General features: G+C 46.4%; 1 protein-coding gene across 2 annotated transcripts in view; it reads right to left on the bottom strand.

Moving 5' to 3' along the window:
* The window catches only part of NFRKB (nuclear factor related to kappaB binding protein), a 423,246-nt gene that overhangs the window by 378,794 nt on the left and 26,805 nt on the right, over nt 1–17,647 (bottom strand). For both annotated transcript variants that reach the window (XM_069614148.1, XM_069614149.1), the window contains exons 2-3: nt 16,688–16,782; nt 15,784–15,939 (exon numbers count right to left, since the gene is read on the bottom strand). In XM_069614148.1, coding sequence (XP_069470249.1) covers nt 15,784–15,918 — 135 coding nt within the window. In that variant the 5' untranslated portion in view covers nt 15,919–15,939; nt 16,688–16,782. The remainder of the gene's footprint in view (nt 1–15,783; nt 15,940–16,687; nt 16,783–17,647) is intronic.

The raw sequence follows: 17,647 nt of genomic DNA, 5'->3' as shown, positions 1-17,647 counted from the left end.
GACGCGCGTGGGGACCAGGTAAATGCATGACGCCATCATGCCCAGTAACCGCATAGCTTTGCGTACCGTTATTTGTTGACCTGACTGATAATGTGGAATTTGCAGTAGTATATTCCGAATTCTCTCTTCCGAAGGGAAGGTCAACCCTTTTTGAGTATCTAGGATTGCTCCTAGGAACTGTTTTGAGGTGCTTGGCACCAGACTTGACTTCTTCTCGTTGATAGAGAAGCCTAATTCGTGGAGGAGGTCGATAGTCCTCTGAATGTTTGACCTGCAAATTCCTGGGGTTTCCCCCGTTATGAGCCAGTCTTCCAGATAAGGGTACACTGGGATTGCCTCCCTGCGTAGGTGTGCAGCTGCCACCGCCAGTACCTTGGTGAATACCCTTGGTGCTGAAGCTATCCCGAAGGGCAGTACCTTGAATTGGTAGTGGCGACTGTCCACTTTGAAGCGCAAGTATTTTCTGTGCGCTGGGAGCATGGAAATATGAAAATAAGCATCTTTCATATCCAAGGTTGCCATGTAATCCCCCCTTTTTGGGAGGGGGATTACCTCTTGTAGCGTGGTCGTACGGAATTTTTGGGGCTTGACATACTTGTTGGCAGGCCGTAAGTCCAATACTGGGCGCATTGTCAAATCTTTCTTTGGCACAAGGAAGTAAGTTGAATAGATACCCTTGTTTACCTGGTGTCCTGGGACGAGTTCTATCGCGTCCTTTTCTAGCAGAATGGCGATCTCCTCGAGAAGGATCTTCTGATGTTCTAAGGAGTGTATTCTTTGTCGTGGAGGGTGGTTCCGGGGACGCTGCAGTAATTCTATACAATATCCTGTGGACACTGTCGACAGCACCCATCTGTCTGAGGTGATCCCTTCCCAAGCCTGGGTGAAGTTGGAAATGCGTCCCCCAACTGGGGTTGCGTGAGAAGGGACCCTGAACTGAGCGTCACTGCTTTGGTGGAGGCGTGCCACCTCCCTTGTTGGTGCTGCCTCTGCCTCTTCCACGACCTCTCTTGTTACCCCTGCCGTAACTTTGGGTAGACTGCCGGTTGTTGTTCCATTGTGTACCCTGTCCTTGGGCATAGTTGCCTCTTTGTGAATTTTGGCCGCGTGGGCGACGAAAATTACTGTTCCCCCTCTGGTTAGGGGGTTTGTTGGTAAGCTGGCCAAGGGATTTGAGAGTCTCGTACTCGTCCTTGGCATTTTTAAGTGCGTCTTCGACCGCTTTCCCAAACAATAGATCGGGTTCCACCGGCTTGTCTATTAATGAAGCCTGGGTTTCTGTTTTGAACCCCGACTGCCGTAACCACGCATGTCTTTTGATAACAGTACCTTCTGCTATCAATCTTCCTGTGTTGTCCGCGGCGTCGAAAGTTGCTTTTAATATGCAACCAGACACGGCTCTCCCTTCTGCCGAGATCCGAGCCAACTGGCCCTTTAACGGTTCAGGAGCAGAGGCTATGAGCGCCGCAACCTCTTCCCATTGATGGCAGTTGTAACTAGCCAACAGGGTGGTGGAGTTTGCAATCCTTGCTTGGTAGGCGGACGTTGAGGCTACCTTCCTGCCAAACCCGTACAGTCTTTTGCTCTCCTTGTCGGGAGGAGCTTCTGACGACGATAAGGGTGTCCCAGCTCTCTTCCGAGTGTTGGTAACCACTAGGGAGTCTGGTTTAAGATGTCCTCTTATATAAAGAGGGTCAGACTGGGCTGCCCGAAAAAGTTTTTCGACTCTGGGGTTGACGGCTCTGGTGAGGTTAGGATTCACCAGGGATGGATCTATTCTACGTTGGATGGATTTAAGGATAGGGATGGTCTGAGCGACCGGCCTCCTCTCTCCCACCAACTCTTCTGCGAAGTCCCTTTCCTCTTGTACACCGTGGGTGTCGATGTGAAAATGTTCTGCTGCGCGAGCGAGAACTTCATTAAGGAGGGGCTGGTTATCAACTGGCGAGTCGGTAACTGGGGCTTCGCTCTCTACCGGGGAATCTACTCTGTAAATTTCCTGTTCATCTTCTACCTCCTCCAGGTCCTCATCATCCGCATAGTATTCAGTCCCGGTTTGTTCCTCCATAATTGTAAACTCCTGGTCCCCTTCAGGGAAAGGCTGTCCTTGGTATCTGGGGTGTGGAGTAGAGTATGGAGTAGAGAAAGGCTGCACCTCGAAGGGTTCAGGTCTTTCGAACCGGGCCTTTTTACTTAGGGGGATAGGATCAGAGGAGCCTGAGGGTGTGGCCCCTTGAGGGTCATACGAAAGGAAATGTTCTGGGTTTTTGTCATAAAAATCAGCTAAGGAAGACATCCTTGACATGACCCTGTCTATGTCTTCACTGGACCATTCTTTGGAACAGGGTATGACTTTAGTAGGCAACTTAGAGGACTTATCAAGGGTACCTTTGCTGGATGTTGATGTCCCAGTAGATTTATGTTTGTCTGTCTGCTTAGGGTGGAAGGATGGTCTTACAGGAGTGGAAGGTTGTGCTTTCCGCTGTTTCCCCCCCTCCCCGTGCGTGGAAAAATGTTTTCCCTGCCCCTTGGAGGCCCCAGAGACTTTCGACGCCTGGCGTCGAGGGTCTGGAGAGGTATCTTGTTTCGAGCGTGGGGCCTCGCTGGTGTTAACTGCGGCCTCGGTCTCCTGGAGCGCGGCCTGGGGGTGGAAGTCGTCTTCGTCTTCCGACGATCGAACTTCCGTTAATCTAGGGAGCGAGGCACTCTTGGCAAGAGTGGATGATTGCCTTGCGTCATGAGGCGATCTCGATCGAGAGCGCCCAGAGGACACCGAGTCGGACCGTTCTATTTGTGCCTCTTTCCGAGAAGTCGACGTCGTCGAGGTTCGGTTGGACTTAGTGTGCTTAGTGTGTGTAGGGTGTGTAGCGCTTGCGTCGCCGGGGGTCTTCCCCATAGCCGCCCTGCCGGACAATCTTCCGAGGTCGGGGACCTGCGCTCGGCAGTCTTTCGACGCCGTAATGCCCTCGCCGTCCGAAAGTACGGCGTCGCTGCCTTCGCTGAAGGCGCCCTCCGCTGCCATGGCCGCCTGCCTGGCGTGGTGGGCCCAACGCTTTGTCGAACGGTCCTTAAGTGTCTTAGGCTTAAACCTACTACACGCTCTGCAGTTCGCTTCGGGGTGGTCCCTCGGCAAGCAGAGATTGCACGTGGCGTGCCTGTCGACCCAAGGGTATTTGCGGTTGCACTTGGGGCAGAATTGGAAAGGGGTACCCTCCATACGCACCTTGAGGCAGCGGGCTGGTAAATGTAGGAAATATATAAGGTGTACCTATATACCAAGAGTGAAGAGTATGTACCACCCCCCACTCTCCCTACTTGCAGGGCCGAGGCCAGCGGCCTACTAGGCCCGGGCCGAGGCCAGCGGCCTTCCGAGGCCCAGATCCGTCGTGCAGCAGCCGACGGGCGATGTCTTCTCCAGCCGTCGTCGAGTGTCGAGGGTCGACGTTGGGGTGGGGAAGGATGTCAGTAAATAATTTTAAACTTCTATAATTAGCAAAAGTATGGCTAAGGCCAGGGGACTCCGCAAGATGCTTCCGACCAGTATGGCGGAAAAAAACAATCTGAGGATCCCAGACGCGTGAGGGATCTTGGGTACAGTGGACGTCACACTAGGGATAGTATTACTGGCACGCCTGTGTCGACGCCCATTTTCGAGTTTCGAAAAACAAACTGTAATACTCCGCAGCTTCCACTAGATGTCGGCCTATGCACAGCATGTGATCTAAGCAGATTCCACAAGCCTCAGAAATATATATATATATATATATACATATATACATACACACACAAAAATAAAGAATCCATCATGGCTGGGGTGCATTGCCTCGATAAAAATGGTAACCTTACCACGGTTCCTTTACTACTTTCAGGCCTTACCGGTAGCAATTCCCATGAGTTTTGGTTTTTTTTTTTTTTTTTTAAATCACTCATCCGCATCTTATCCACCTTTATATGCCCGAATAAAAGACCATCCTGGATCGGTGGCCTTCCTGGATTTCAGAACCTATTACTTGCGGCACAGCTGAGTATATTGAAACAATGGCTAGCAGGTGATGATAGTAAACATTGGGTTGCAACGGACAAGGCAGTGGTGGGTGCTTCATTAGCCGCGGTCCTCTGGCCACCTAGAGCAGATCGTCCTTGGAGTATGAAGGCATCACAAACAACAGCTCTTATGGGCGACCTATGGGATGAAGCAGTGAAACGGAAACACAACTATTCCGTGGTCTTCTACACCAATATTTGGGAATCCTCAGTTTACCCCAGGGATGGAGGCAAGAGCCTTCGTTAAATGGAAGGAGGGGGGTTGTCCAAGGCTTAAAGATCTGACACTAGGCCAAGAAATTAAAACCTTTGAACAATGCAAACAAATCTTTGCATTCACAGAAAGGGACAGACTTGGTTACTACCAGTTACGGCATTGGTCCCCATCCACAAATAAAGCTCAAACCGGCAGACAGCTTACTGCATATGAGAAATAGATCACATCACACACGGGGGAAACCCATCTGATTTCAACATTTTTATGCCTTGTTTTGTGAAGGGGGCCCTCGAGAAATCGGAAGGCTCATTGGATCGTCAAATAGCAGAGGAGGAACGGGAGTCACTTTGGGTTAATACCTCGAAACTAACATGGTCTATCCAACTAAGGGAACTGTGGTTTAAAATTCTCCCTCAATTGCACTATACCGCAGAGAGACTCAATATGATCTTTAAAAAGGGACCCCACCGGACTGCTGGCATAATTGTAAGAAGAGGGGGGACTGGCTACATAGATGGGGGATGCAGAGGGGGGGGGGGGTCGTGTCCGGTTCTGCAGTCATTCTGGGGCCAGGTTAATAGGATCCTGCAGGAGGTTTTGGGAGCTAATATACCTGTTGGGGCAGGCAAACGTCTTCTGGGTCTTCAGTCAAAAAATGTGAATTCACAAGTTGGGGCACATAAAAAGGCATGCGTGGTTTTGAGGTTGATGGCCCGACTTGTGCTTGCACGGAATTGGAAGAAGGAGGCGCCTCAACTTACCATGAATGGCTACATAACTCTGGCAAGTATTAGCCATGGAATGGGTTAAGTACAATTTACAAGGCGAAGATCGAAAGTTCAGGTCGGACTGGGGTACATTGTTGGACTATTTGAAGGATGACTACCAAATTTACTTGCGCCCACAGAACATTAGGATTTTGGACATTGCCTAAAGCTCCATCACTGTATGAAATATATGAAGAATGTGTTACTAATGTTTTATCATTAAAAAGGTACTACTGGTCGTGGGGAAGGAGGGGGAGATTGGATTGATTGAGAAATGGCAATAACAAAAAGAAAAAAATCCAGATTTGCATAGAAATATTGTGCAATCCTGTATTTGCTATAAAAGGGTGTTTTGAATGAGCAGGCTAAAGTTCCTGCATTTTGGACTGACCAACTGTGGCTGGTGTGATGGTGTCCAGCTGACTGGGAATAAACCTTGCTGTGTGTACAGATCCCATGATAAGGCTTTTTTGAATTATGACTGGGCTGGGGCCTCGGCACATATACACTGTCATAAAAAACACAAAGTTTCAACTATGGTTCAAGGGGTTTTATTAAATTCCTTGTGGGGCCTAAGGCTGTCCTTTCTCTTCCTCTCACAAACCTCTTCTCTAACCCAGGAGTCTGCAACCCCTGCTTAGTCTATTGATTGTTGGCCCCTACTGTCTAGTAGTTGCCTTATACCAAGGGTTCTCACTAAAAGCAGGCCCACTAACTCCCTCCGGGACTTCCTAACTTTCCCAACACTCAGCGCAGGTTAGTGTTTGAATAAGAAAATAGGGGTTATGCCTTGCAAATACTCCGATTTACCTGGTTTCACTCAAGTCCACCTTGATCTCGTCCTTCCACTCTACCTGCACCTCCCAGGTCTTCCTCCCCCGCCCCCCCACCAACTACATGTCCCTCTGATGTTTCACTCCACCTCTCTCCTGCCCCCACCCTTCAACATTAACCTTTTTCTTACCCCTCCCACACTACTCATCCCGCACTAGTATTTCTCCTTCAAACCTACTGCTTCTTCTCCTCCTATGCCAACACTCCTCCAACACTAACAAATATTTGGAGACACATGCAAGTGCATCAGCGATGTTATCTCAAAGGCCGTTAGGCAGAATTGCACTGAGTACCCTCTGGGACCACCACCTACAATTAGGACTACAGGTGTAAGCAAAAACCAACCTTTGGTATACGTCTGTACTACACAGTTTTGTGGTAGCGAGCTGAGCAGCCAGGCTTATCTCAAGAGGGAATGTAAGCAGTACAAGAGGTAACACAGAGGTATTACAATCACAGTGGTTCAAGTGGACACTTACACTCAAGGTTTCTTGGTAAAACACTTATATATTACACAATCATTTAGAAAACATTCATCAGAAGGAGGCAACTTAATATTATACACAAACACACTTCAATATCAAACCAATAAGTTTCTGAACAAATTAGGCTCCCCTGAAATAGGAGCAAAATGGCATTGTTTACTTTCAATGGGAGAAAAAAGGCACAAGTTAGCAGAATAGATCACAAATACTTTCTTAGGCAGTGCAAATAGTTTTAGTTCACTAGAGAACTTGATTCCGTTCAATAGGCCTAGGCCAAAGTCAATGGACTAGTGTCTTGGATAGGAAAGGGCAGTTCTTGAAGTAAACGGTAAAGTCTTTGCCAATGTTCTTAGAAGTAGTTTATACGAAACAGAATCGTATGTTGGGACACAAGCTGATTAGGCCTGCAAGTTGGGAAAGTTCCACAAACTTTCACCGCGAGAGAGGCGTTCTCTCAATCGGGTTGGCACAGTACCTTAATATGAAGCAAAAGATGCAGCTGAAGACGTTGGTTCTGGCAGTTCCTGCAGATCCGACTGTTCCTGAGCCTCAGTCGTGGGGACAAGACGGAGGACGTCGGGGGACTCCTGCACTGCACGGGATCGCCGTAAAACGCTTACAAAATGGAGTCACTTCGGTTCGAGTAGCTGTCATCAAGCACACAAGCTGGTGTCCTTCCCCCTGGTTTATTCCTAAACAGCTCCGAGAATGGTATCCAAGGGGCTTACGAGTTGATTGGTCTCACCAACTCAAAAGGAAGAAGTCCTCCTTGAAGGAGATGAAGTTGGCAATTCGGACCTGCCACAGGGCTTCACGGGGCAAACCAACGGTCCAGGAGTTGCAGCAGCCGTCCTCTTCCAGCTCGTCTTCAGTTCGTTCCAGTTGCCTACTCTGCTTTCCAGTCAAGGAGACTCTCCTTTTAAACAGTTTTCTCCCATTAATTCCAGTTTAGCTGCCACTCACCCAGCATGGTGGCTGTCCTTGCCGTACAGTCAGTCGGCCAATCACGCCAGAGTGCATTTGGGTCTCCTAGGAGACTAAGCACAGGGAGTTTCGGGCATCTCCCACACTTCCTGCCCACCTCAGACACTGACGCGAGAGGCGGTCTTCAGTCTTGAAGCCCACCAAAGACACCCTAGAAGGACCTTTCCAAAAAGAAATGGCGAAAAAAGAAGACCGGGCCCTGTTTAAACAAAGGGGCTTAAGGACCATCTTGAAAAACATGGCTCCCGCGATTTTTAGCTACCGGTATTCGCGGTCAGGAAAAATCATGGTAGTTCATTGTCAAACCACTGCCACCAGCCATTTCAATAGAAAAGAGCAGCATTTGACTGCAACATGAGTTTCTATACGCAGGGGATACTAGGTAACCCGTCCAGCACTCATCGGAAGATAGTGTGTGCTGGGTCTAGGAATTTAAAAAGATGAGTAAAGTCAATTTAACCTTACATTCTCTGGGAAACAGTAGTTTATCCCAGAGAAGGTATTTAAACTTTTGGGGAGTCTAAAAAGACACCCCTGTGTCACTGCACTGAGGGTGCTGTGTAACACACATGAAAAGATGCCTATGGAGTTATCATAACTCCATAATCAAAGAACACAAGAGTAAAACACACATCAAAATACACGAAAGAGTGGGAAAAAAGGCTCACACTCTTTCCAGGTTAAAAAAAAAATCAAGGCCTCAAAATCCAGCAAAGTTGCAGGGGATCTCTAAGTGAAGGGAATTAGCACTTTTGTGAGAATTCTCCCTAACAAAGGTTCATTAGGTTTGCTGTGGCCCAAAAAAGACTGGTGTCTGCCCAATACTCTCAAAGTGATTTTGGAGTTAAGTAATTTCTGATGGTACTGGCAGTGGTTCTTCATATGTGGTTATTGCTGGTGTTAGTTCCAAGACTTCTTTCAGTTTTAATCGTCCGCAAAACGTATAGACATCAATACTGGTTTAAAAATAATCATAAGTGTTTGATGGGCTAAAGGATAAACTTTTACTTAACACTGAACAAAAGGTAATTGTATGGCAATTTGATACTGCATCTCCCTAGAAACCTTAGTCTGTAACCAAAACAACAATTAACATAAAGGGACTTAATAACAGAATATGCGCCTTATCTTTTTCATATACATTTATATATATATATTCATATGAAAACGAGGTGACCCATTAAGAAACAAAGCTTGAGCGCATGAAGATTCCACTATGGTAAGCAGACATGTGACTGCAGTCACATTTACCACATTTGATCTAAATCAACTCACTAGTGAGTAAACAACTTAGACCCTAAATGGTTTCCCTTTTTTTCCTTTTTCCTTCTCCTTTACTTTTTAGTTTGAAATATCAATGCAAGTCATAAGAATATAGCCTCCTGATGATCCACAATAATTAAGTGGTGAAACATGTAGAGGGCAAATTAAAATAAAAAGGAGAACCTTAAGACTGCAATACATTAAGGTCTCAAACAGAATCCAATGTGGAATGCATAACAAAGTAAAGTATCAGCGTTTTGGAAAATAGACAATCTTGTACAAAGAATCCAACGGTGAATGTGTAACATACAATGGATTTGTGATTTAACAACAAATCAAAGTATTTTTGAAACAATTGTGAGGGATCAGAAATGTGAGGCGAACCATTTTGTGAAGTTCTCAACATATGCTATTTTATTTTATTTGAATATTAAGTTGAATGAACGCCTTCCTAGTCCTACCCTTACACAAAGACAAAAAACAAACAAGGAAATACATGGCAATTCAAAACAATGATTGAGTTCATAAAGTAACCAAAGTCCCTGTTCAAAACCTGGGTGAACTCCCCTTCCCCAGGTTTTAAACTTAATACTGCTTCACAGTTCAAGAAAAGAACACAAGGAAATCCTGATTCGTAACCAAGTTTCAATATAGACTGCTATAAATTCACCTTTGCCAACAGAATGTTCCAACACAGACTATAAGATTCTTCTTGTATGAACAGGTTTTCAGTTCCTCAATAGCAACAATGTTTAGATAGGTGAGGATGATTTGCCACTAACAATTCCAAGAAATACAACTTCTCCACTACAGCCTTGCTTGGCTTTTCCTCCAGTAGTACCAAAACAAACAATGTATTTGTTAGGACACCTTGTAGTCCTTTCTCCAACTTTTACTCTGCCTGCTTCCTTGCCAGGCCTACAATCTCCAAAGAATTTCCATTCGGGTATACTCCCATGCTCGAATGGCTTTTCACAACAACAGTGCTTTTTATATTCAATGTCAACTGGGAAGAGATTATACCAGCGTCCCAGCATTCAACAAACACCTTTTCAGGGAAGACAAGAGTCACATTGATATTGCTCAACACTTTTCTATAAATTATGTTCCCACCCTTCTGGACACTTGTCCCCAGAAGGGGAGTCTTTTCGTCACTCTTGTTTCTCCACTTCACAAACAACCAAAGACTGACAGGGATAGGGTCTCCTTTTACCTCTCCCCTGGTATTGAGAAACTGGGTATCCCAAAGTGTATCAGATGTTGCATATAATATGGCCACGAACTCTAGAGTTTACATCCCTTGCATTAGCACCCTTCTACTGTTTGTAATATTGGCCGGATCAAGTTCGTCTTATTTGCAACCTCTCTTAGCTTAGGCAATGCTTACTGACATGCACGCTTAACAAGGTTGCCCCCACCGTTGGTTGGGTTTTCCTCTATACAGGATGATGAATACCTTGTCTCGTCCCAGAGATTCCTCTCACTTCCCGGTGCCCTTTCTCCAGCCAGGTGATCCACCACCCCTCAGGTCAGGATCAGGAAGAGGCTGCCTTTCGCTGGCCACCTGAGAGGAGACTCTAGGCAGGGAATTAGTGAGGGATTCATCAAAAGAATCTCACCAAAAGGAGTAAGAATACTACTTTATTTTGTCTGGCACAAAAACCAACCCTCAACACCTCTAAAACCACTCACCCCACACTACTCAGTCACACTCCTTTCACCCAGTACCAGTCTTCTCACATTCACACTTCACATGGTCCTTTCTACACACACGTCTACACCACAGAATCCCCATCACTCCCAAGCCAATGCCTCACTTGCTCCAAAATCCACTGCTCCCTCTGTCCTCCTGGTCTCTTGGTTGCAGTCATCCTCCTCGGACACCCAAACTTCCTAATTCCTGCCCCTTGCCTATATATCCATGCCCTTTTGAGGATTGGTCAGCTGTCCCTAAACAATGTACTTGCTGCCATCCCCGTCCCCAAGCATGTATGTGTGCAAAAAAGCTTAAAAAGCAGGTATTAGCTCCACCCACTTTCTCCACATGGGCTTGCCACCCAGAGATCTGGCGGTAAAGGAAAAACAATGTCAAAGTTCATTCTCAGGGTGGCATTGTAGGGGACCCCGCCCTAAGTTTGAAAGTCCAAGGTGGTCTAGTGTATAGTTTTTCGTTGGTTGACTACTAGCAGGGTTTTCGGTCCCGTTAGTTTGGGCACCCCGGCACCTGCCTCCCCCTCCCACACCCGCACGAACCACCTGAAATGGCGAAACAACCCTTGCAAGCATAGGCACTCCGAGGTAAAGACAGTGAGACATAGATGCATACTGGCCCAGAAAGAGTGAGTGTTCTGCAAAATGCATACTGGCACAGAAAGGGGGAGAAATAGGTATGTGTGACCCAGTTGCTGTGCCCCTTTCCCTGGCTAGGGCAGATTCTGGATTTCCCCCACTTTCAGCCCAGGCGTTGGTGCCGCTTACTCCCTCTTTTCCTCCCTACCTCCTTTTTCTCCCTCCCTGGGAAAGGCATTATCCTCCTCCGGACAAAGTCAAATCCATCTCCGGACAAGGGCAAATCCATACCCTTGTCACAACGGTAAATATTTTTCTTCACATTTTATGTATCACACAAATAACAGACTTTATAAAAAAAGGCATTGCAGGACATTGAACAATAGTTAAAAAGACCAGCCCTACTCGATCCAGTGTTTAGGTGTGTTACAGGTAAGTAACCTTAGTTGTACAGGTAGAGATCGGCAGTTTTAACACAGAAATGGCTCAGCTAGAGTGCTCAATTGGCTCAAAGTGACTTGAAAGGCAAAGTCTGCAGCGTTAGAGCACAATTCAGATGATAAACGTCAGATTTTCTTTAAAGGCAGCCTTCCAGTCCTTAGTGTCTTAAGCAGAGGTCTTCAAACTGTGGGGCGCGAGAGCCCAGCATCAAATGTAATTTCTTATATTTTTTTAAACATTTTCTTTTTAGATTGGAGGAAATGGGCAGAGGCGGCTCACATGGTCAGACTGGAGCATGAAACTGTCTCAGGCACCAATTAAAAAGTGGCACACAGTTGCAAATGGATATTCATTCCTTTAATCATAGACTGTTTGAATATTTGTGTTAAGAAATGGAAGCAAATTGTGAAATTTAAAGAATATTTATTCAGCAACAATGGCCAAAATTACTAGCTGCATAGTGAAGTAACTCAAACTGAACCACACTGGCCAAAAAAAGTGGCCCATTTTGACTGGCCCACACTAGCATTTTGCTTTTTGGTAAGGGCAATGCGCTATAGCCCTATAGGCCAGTCCGAGCCTGGAGGCTCATCCAGAATGGCGAGAGGGCATCCACCCTATGGCCCCCGCACCCACTATGGAGGAGCCAAAGAGTCAGCCCAGTGAAACACGGAGCACTCCCGCAGCTGATTTTTCCAGCTGTGGGAGTGCTCCTGGGCTGGCTTAACTGTCAAAGGGAAACAGCGTTTCCCTTTGACAGTTCAGAATCCCAGCCGCACATGCTCACTGAGCCATGCAAGGCTGGGGGAGTTTAACTTCGCCAGCCTTGAATAGCTCATTGGAAATGCTGGCTGGGGCACTGCATGTCTGTTTGTGCAAGGGGGGAGCTCCTGCACCTCCTTGCACATATGGACAGAGCAGCCTAGAGCAGGGCGTTTCAGCACCCACACGCAGGACCCTGCAGAAGGTAAGTTTATATTTCTACTCCAGAAAGCCCTCCCACTCTACATTACCCTACCTCAGAACTGTGAATATTACCATGTACCACACTTCGATAGAAATGTGAAGGTTAGCAGGTACCACACTTAGATAGAATTGTGAAGGTTAGTCTGTGTTGCATCGAGAAAGGATTGTGAATGTTGGCTAGTGCCACACTTGGATGGAACCGTGAACATTAGCCTGCATCACACCTAGAGAGGATTGTGAATGTCGGCCAGTGCCACATCCGGATAGAATAGCAAATATTGGCCACTGCCACATCTAGACTGCATTGGGAATATTGCCAATGCCACATTTAGATGGAATTGGGAATGCTAGCTTGCTTCGCATCTAAACAGGACTTTGAAGGTGGGCCAGTGTCACATTTTGGATATAATTGTGAATATTGGCGCGCATCATATATGGACAGGATTGTGAATATTAGCCAGTGCCGAATCCAGATAGACATGCAGAGATCTTCACACACCATATCTAGAAAGAACGTGGACATTTCGAACATATCACTTCTAGATAGCGAGGCCAATAACCAACCCACTAACCATTTCACCCCTCTGCACACACCTCTCAAACTCTAACCAAACACAACCACAACCCTAAAGCACAACAAACCGCACAAACTTCACTACACTGCAACAACAAAACAAACCACACACTATCGCACAACAGCACACGACGGCTACCGACCGGAAAGCACCCACAAGCTCAGCGAACGGTGTTAACCGAACTGAATCTGCCAATGGCACATCACTGCTCTCTTGCACTTATCCCACTCGTTCCCACTAACTCAACCCCCACCACCTTTCCTTTTCAGATCCGCCAGGGGACTACTCCGGTGGCGATAGTGTGCGGTACAAATAAAAAAGAAATATTAATGGTAAAGTTTATTTATATATGTGTATGCTTGTGTTATGAGGGAGTGTATGGCGATGGGTGCTCATGTGAATGATAGAGTGATTGCTGTGTGAATGTGTACGTTTGTTTTGGTCCACTGAGCTGATTTTGGTGGGTGGGGGGACAGGGGAGGGTTGTACAACAAAGGCATTTTAGAAATGGCTAGAGGCCTTTGTTGCACAATCCCCCTACCCACCTGCCAAAATCAGCTCTCCTTCTGAGGCGCTTTGGAGCCCAGGGGACAGGGATAGTAATTTTTTTTACTGGCCATCTATCATAGATATCCAGTAAAAAATACCATGCTTTCCCACTTGGCACCCCAGTGCCTTGCATACACACCTAATCATGTTGATTGTGTTAGGCCCAGTGGGGGGACAGGGATGGTATCTTTTTACTGGACATCGACCATAGATGTCCACTAAAAAAATCCATGCCTGTCCCCTGGGCCCACTCAGCACCAATTGCAAACTATTTGGCTTTTTACCCATTTTTTTATTTTTTATTTTTTAAGTAAGCTCTACAATGCAACATTTTAACCCATTATTAAAAAAATTCAGGGTGAGAAATCCCCCTTGATTGCTTCGGGCTCCCTTGCTGCGCTCGGTCACTATGGCATTTTGGGGAGAAATATTGATGCCCCTCCACTTAAAAAATGTTGCCAGCCGCCACTGGCCCTCGGACTGTGGTGGGACAGGGTGGGGGGGAGGGGAGGGGAGGGGGAGGCGAAGGGGGGGGGGGACTGTGGTGGGAGCAGAATGGGCGAGAGCCATGCGATAGTGGTGGGAGTAGAGTGGGGTCTGTGAAGGGGTGGGGAGAGCCCAGGGACTGGATAAGAGTGGGATGAGCGAGCGCAGCGACTGATGGGAGCAGGTGGGGGGAGCCCAGGGACTACACTGGGAGTAGGGTGTGGCGACGGCGTGAAATAGTTTATAGCCATTTGTACATACTGTCCATTTGGCATTTTTAGTGGAGCCTGGCCTGCACATATTTTGCTCAGGGGAGGGGGGGGGCCCAGGCCAAAAACGTTTGAAGACCTCTGGTCTAAGGGGACCTTGTGCAGGACTCCTATACCAAGGGATTAGCATCTTAGGTAATAGCTGCTGGCAGGTTTCAGGTCTTAATACCTGGGGGTAGAAGGCTTAAACACGTAATCAATCTAGCCCTCTGGACTCTGAATAGCAAAACCGACACCCCCACAGAACAGAGGTTTGTTGGGGGAACAACTCAGCTCACAATTGGGCTCTGTAGCTTTGAGATTGTGGTCACAGATTCATGGGAGGCCCCCGAGCGGTGGTTGGGTCCGAGACCAGCTGGTACACACCTGATGTGGAGAAGCCGTTCATAGTTGTATCCCACGGGGCGCGACTACCGCTTCGGAGCAGCAGAAGGGAGAAATACTTTAGTCCCTGTACGGGTTTAGCTGGCAGCACGCAGCACCGCAGTGAGACGTCGATCTCCAGCAGCCCGCGATGAAGAGGTCTTTACTGTGCAGGGTGGATGCTCATGACGTTTTCAGTTCCCAGACTACAAGACTTCCATACAACAAGTCAGTCCAGCTCCAGGATGATGGAGGCGAAATGCAGCACTATGGCTCTTCCAAGCGCCAGCACAGCAAGCATGACTTCAGAATGGTTGGTCCTACCAGTACAAGGAAAGGATGCACCTAGTTCAGGTGTTCCCAGTGTATAAGAAAGCAGGGCTTCAGAGTGGTAATTGGCTTTGCCAGTTCTGGACTCCACAATAGTCCTCCAGTATTCCTTTAGTCCTTCAGCTTTTGATACTTGGACTGAGTGGTTGACTGAGAAATGCGGCAAGATCCTCTCTTATCTTAAATGTATGCTAAGGGGCAACCCCAGCCTTATAGCCAGCTAACTCACTTGTGGCCAGCAGCAAGACCTTTTGGAATGTGGGGGCGGCAGTGGGGTGGATGCCCTCTTCCCCACCAGCCTGGTTACCACAGGCACTGTACCGGATTTCTTTCAAGAATGCCATGAAGATGCATGCCATTATAAAGCCATCTCTATGCAGTGCATGCAGGGAGGGAGTTAACAAAAAAAGATATATCCAAGAGCAGGGCTTAAACCACAATGACCAGCCTGTTTTAGTATGGAATACTCAAGACATTTTCGTGGTTAAAACCAAGATGCACATAAGTGCAATAGGAAAAACAGTACATATGTCCTCACAGCCCCCAGCCTGTTCAGGACAACTTAAAAAAATTTGACAAAAGTTATTTTCGAGAAAAGAAAGGAGATGCAGTGAGTCAATGCAGCACTCTACTTAAAGTGTCTCTTGCTGTCCTTCAAAAGGGAAAGGGAAAAAACAAATGGGGAGAGGTGTTCACCCTACACTGGTAACCAATGGGACTACCCAGCACACCGAAACCATATAAGGGTAGCAAGTGAGTGAGGCTAAAAAGGCCTCACTCACTGTAAATCCCAAATCTGGGGGTCCCATTGAAGGCAAACAGAGAAAGCTGAAAAAAGCAAAAGACGTACACAGTGCTTTAAAAAGGTTGTACTGGAGTGAATATTTGGCACAACAGTCAGACCCCTCTTGGTATACTCACATCCTCTAGAAGGTCTTCCGGTAGACTAACCCTTGTTCCTCCGAGCATGCAGTCTTCCATAATCCCAGTTCCGTTTCCTGGCCCGCATGGCCCAAGCTCTAGTGAGTCTGTTAGCATGTGATCGAGAGAATCCATCTTCTCTTTTCTGTAGAAGCACTGCAGAGGAAAAAAGAATAAAATCGGCATTTTCTTATTAGGCCAACTAATGTTTTAAGACGGAGCCTACATTCATGTGTGCACCCAGTCAATTCCCTTCTTACACCCACTTTGTGGTCTAGAATTCCTATCTCCTAGATGTTAAAAAATACACATTAAAATCACATGTATAGCCCTGACAAGGAGCATAGAATGTAGAAAACAGAACAACGATTTACGAGTCCAAAAACATTTTAGCAGTTTGAGATTAAACACATGAAAATAATTCAGAAACATTGAAAAACAAAGTAGGTTTGAAACTTAATGAACGTGACCAACACTGAGCCGTAAGGGGGAGAGCAGGGTCCTCAACTACATGTTTAATTCCGAAGTGCACCCGAAATCATATGACAATGTGGCGGGCATGCCAAACAAATGCATTGAGCCCCTCAAAATAAGGGCTGCACTGAGATGAGACACGTGATCACATTACCAAGTCCGTTGGACAAAAACTTGAGTGTCAACACAGTGTTAGACCATTGCTCGCGTGGTTCAATGCTCTGAACATGCACCCGTAATTTCCACCAATTTAAGATTTTAGTTTAAGTGAGTCATCTGTGAACACCTAAGAAAACATGAAACCGTATTTTGAAACCCTCCCGCAAAACAAGCTTTTCTCAGTGACATTAAAAATGTTGATCACATTTTGCTGAAAACGAGCATAATGGGGAAGACACTTGTGGTGATTGAAGTCAGATTTACACCTTACCTACAGAAAGGAGTTCCCTCCAGGGACAGGATTGCGGCAGCATTAGAGGATCACTGTGTGCAGCGTACTTTGTAAGCGGCTGAAGTTCATCTTACCTGAAGAGGAAATAAAAATATAAACTTGGGTTCTGGCAAAAGAAAACTACTTGCAAATGATGGAACATGTGGTCTAGGGAATAGGCTGTCTTTTTTTCTGGACAGTTTGACTGTTATGTGGGAGGCCCAGTTCAAGGTAATACTGAGCCATGCCTAGGAGTCCTAGGTAGAGCAGCCATGCCTAGGAGTCCTAGGTAGAGCAGCCATGCCTAGGAGTCCTAGGTAGAGCACTTGGTAGGCCCTTTGCAGGAGGATAACGGCAGGTGTTGCATGCAGAGACGTATTTACAATAAGGCCAAGTAGGGGTGTGGGGGGCAGATTGCCACAGGAGCAGCATTTTATTGCAGTTTATTTTCAATATGGTATTTTTTTAAATGTAAAGTTAATTTTGCTTCTCAGAGACTGGCTGATCCACAACAATGCAAGTAGGATTTCAAGCTGTTAGCAGTCATTCCACTCCGACAGCTAAACTCCTTGCTGACCAAACTTGTATATATGCTTGACATTTTCAAAAGCTGTATTATTAGTGTGACTTGTTTAAAAAAAAAAAAAAAAGATTTTTTTTTAAAAAAGGAAACGAGTACCAAACCCAGTGTAAATTAGGTATTTAGCGATTCAGTCATACAACTCTCACAAATACATCACTGATAAGAAGCTCTTTGGTCATTCCTATTTTCCCCAAAATGCTATTTAATATGGAAAACAGCCAGAAGCTCATTGGTTTTATTGGAGAAACTACCAATTATCATTGGAGTTCTTTCTAATTAGCATATACATACACTGTTAAGCAGTCACTAATGTTCAATTAAATAGGACGTGCTTTTTTAAAAACCTTTGAAGGGTTTCCCCTCCAGCAAAGTAAAAG

This window comes from Ambystoma mexicanum, chromosome 9 (assembly GCF_040938575.1).
Source record: "Ambystoma mexicanum isolate Mex_15411 chromosome 9, UKY_AmexF1_1, whole genome shotgun sequence".
Classification (NCBI taxonomy): domain Eukaryota; kingdom Metazoa; phylum Chordata; class Amphibia; order Caudata; family Ambystomatidae; genus Ambystoma; species Ambystoma mexicanum.
The sequence above is the reverse complement of the archived record's forward strand: the minus strand, read 5'-3'. Positions and strand labels throughout refer to the sequence as shown.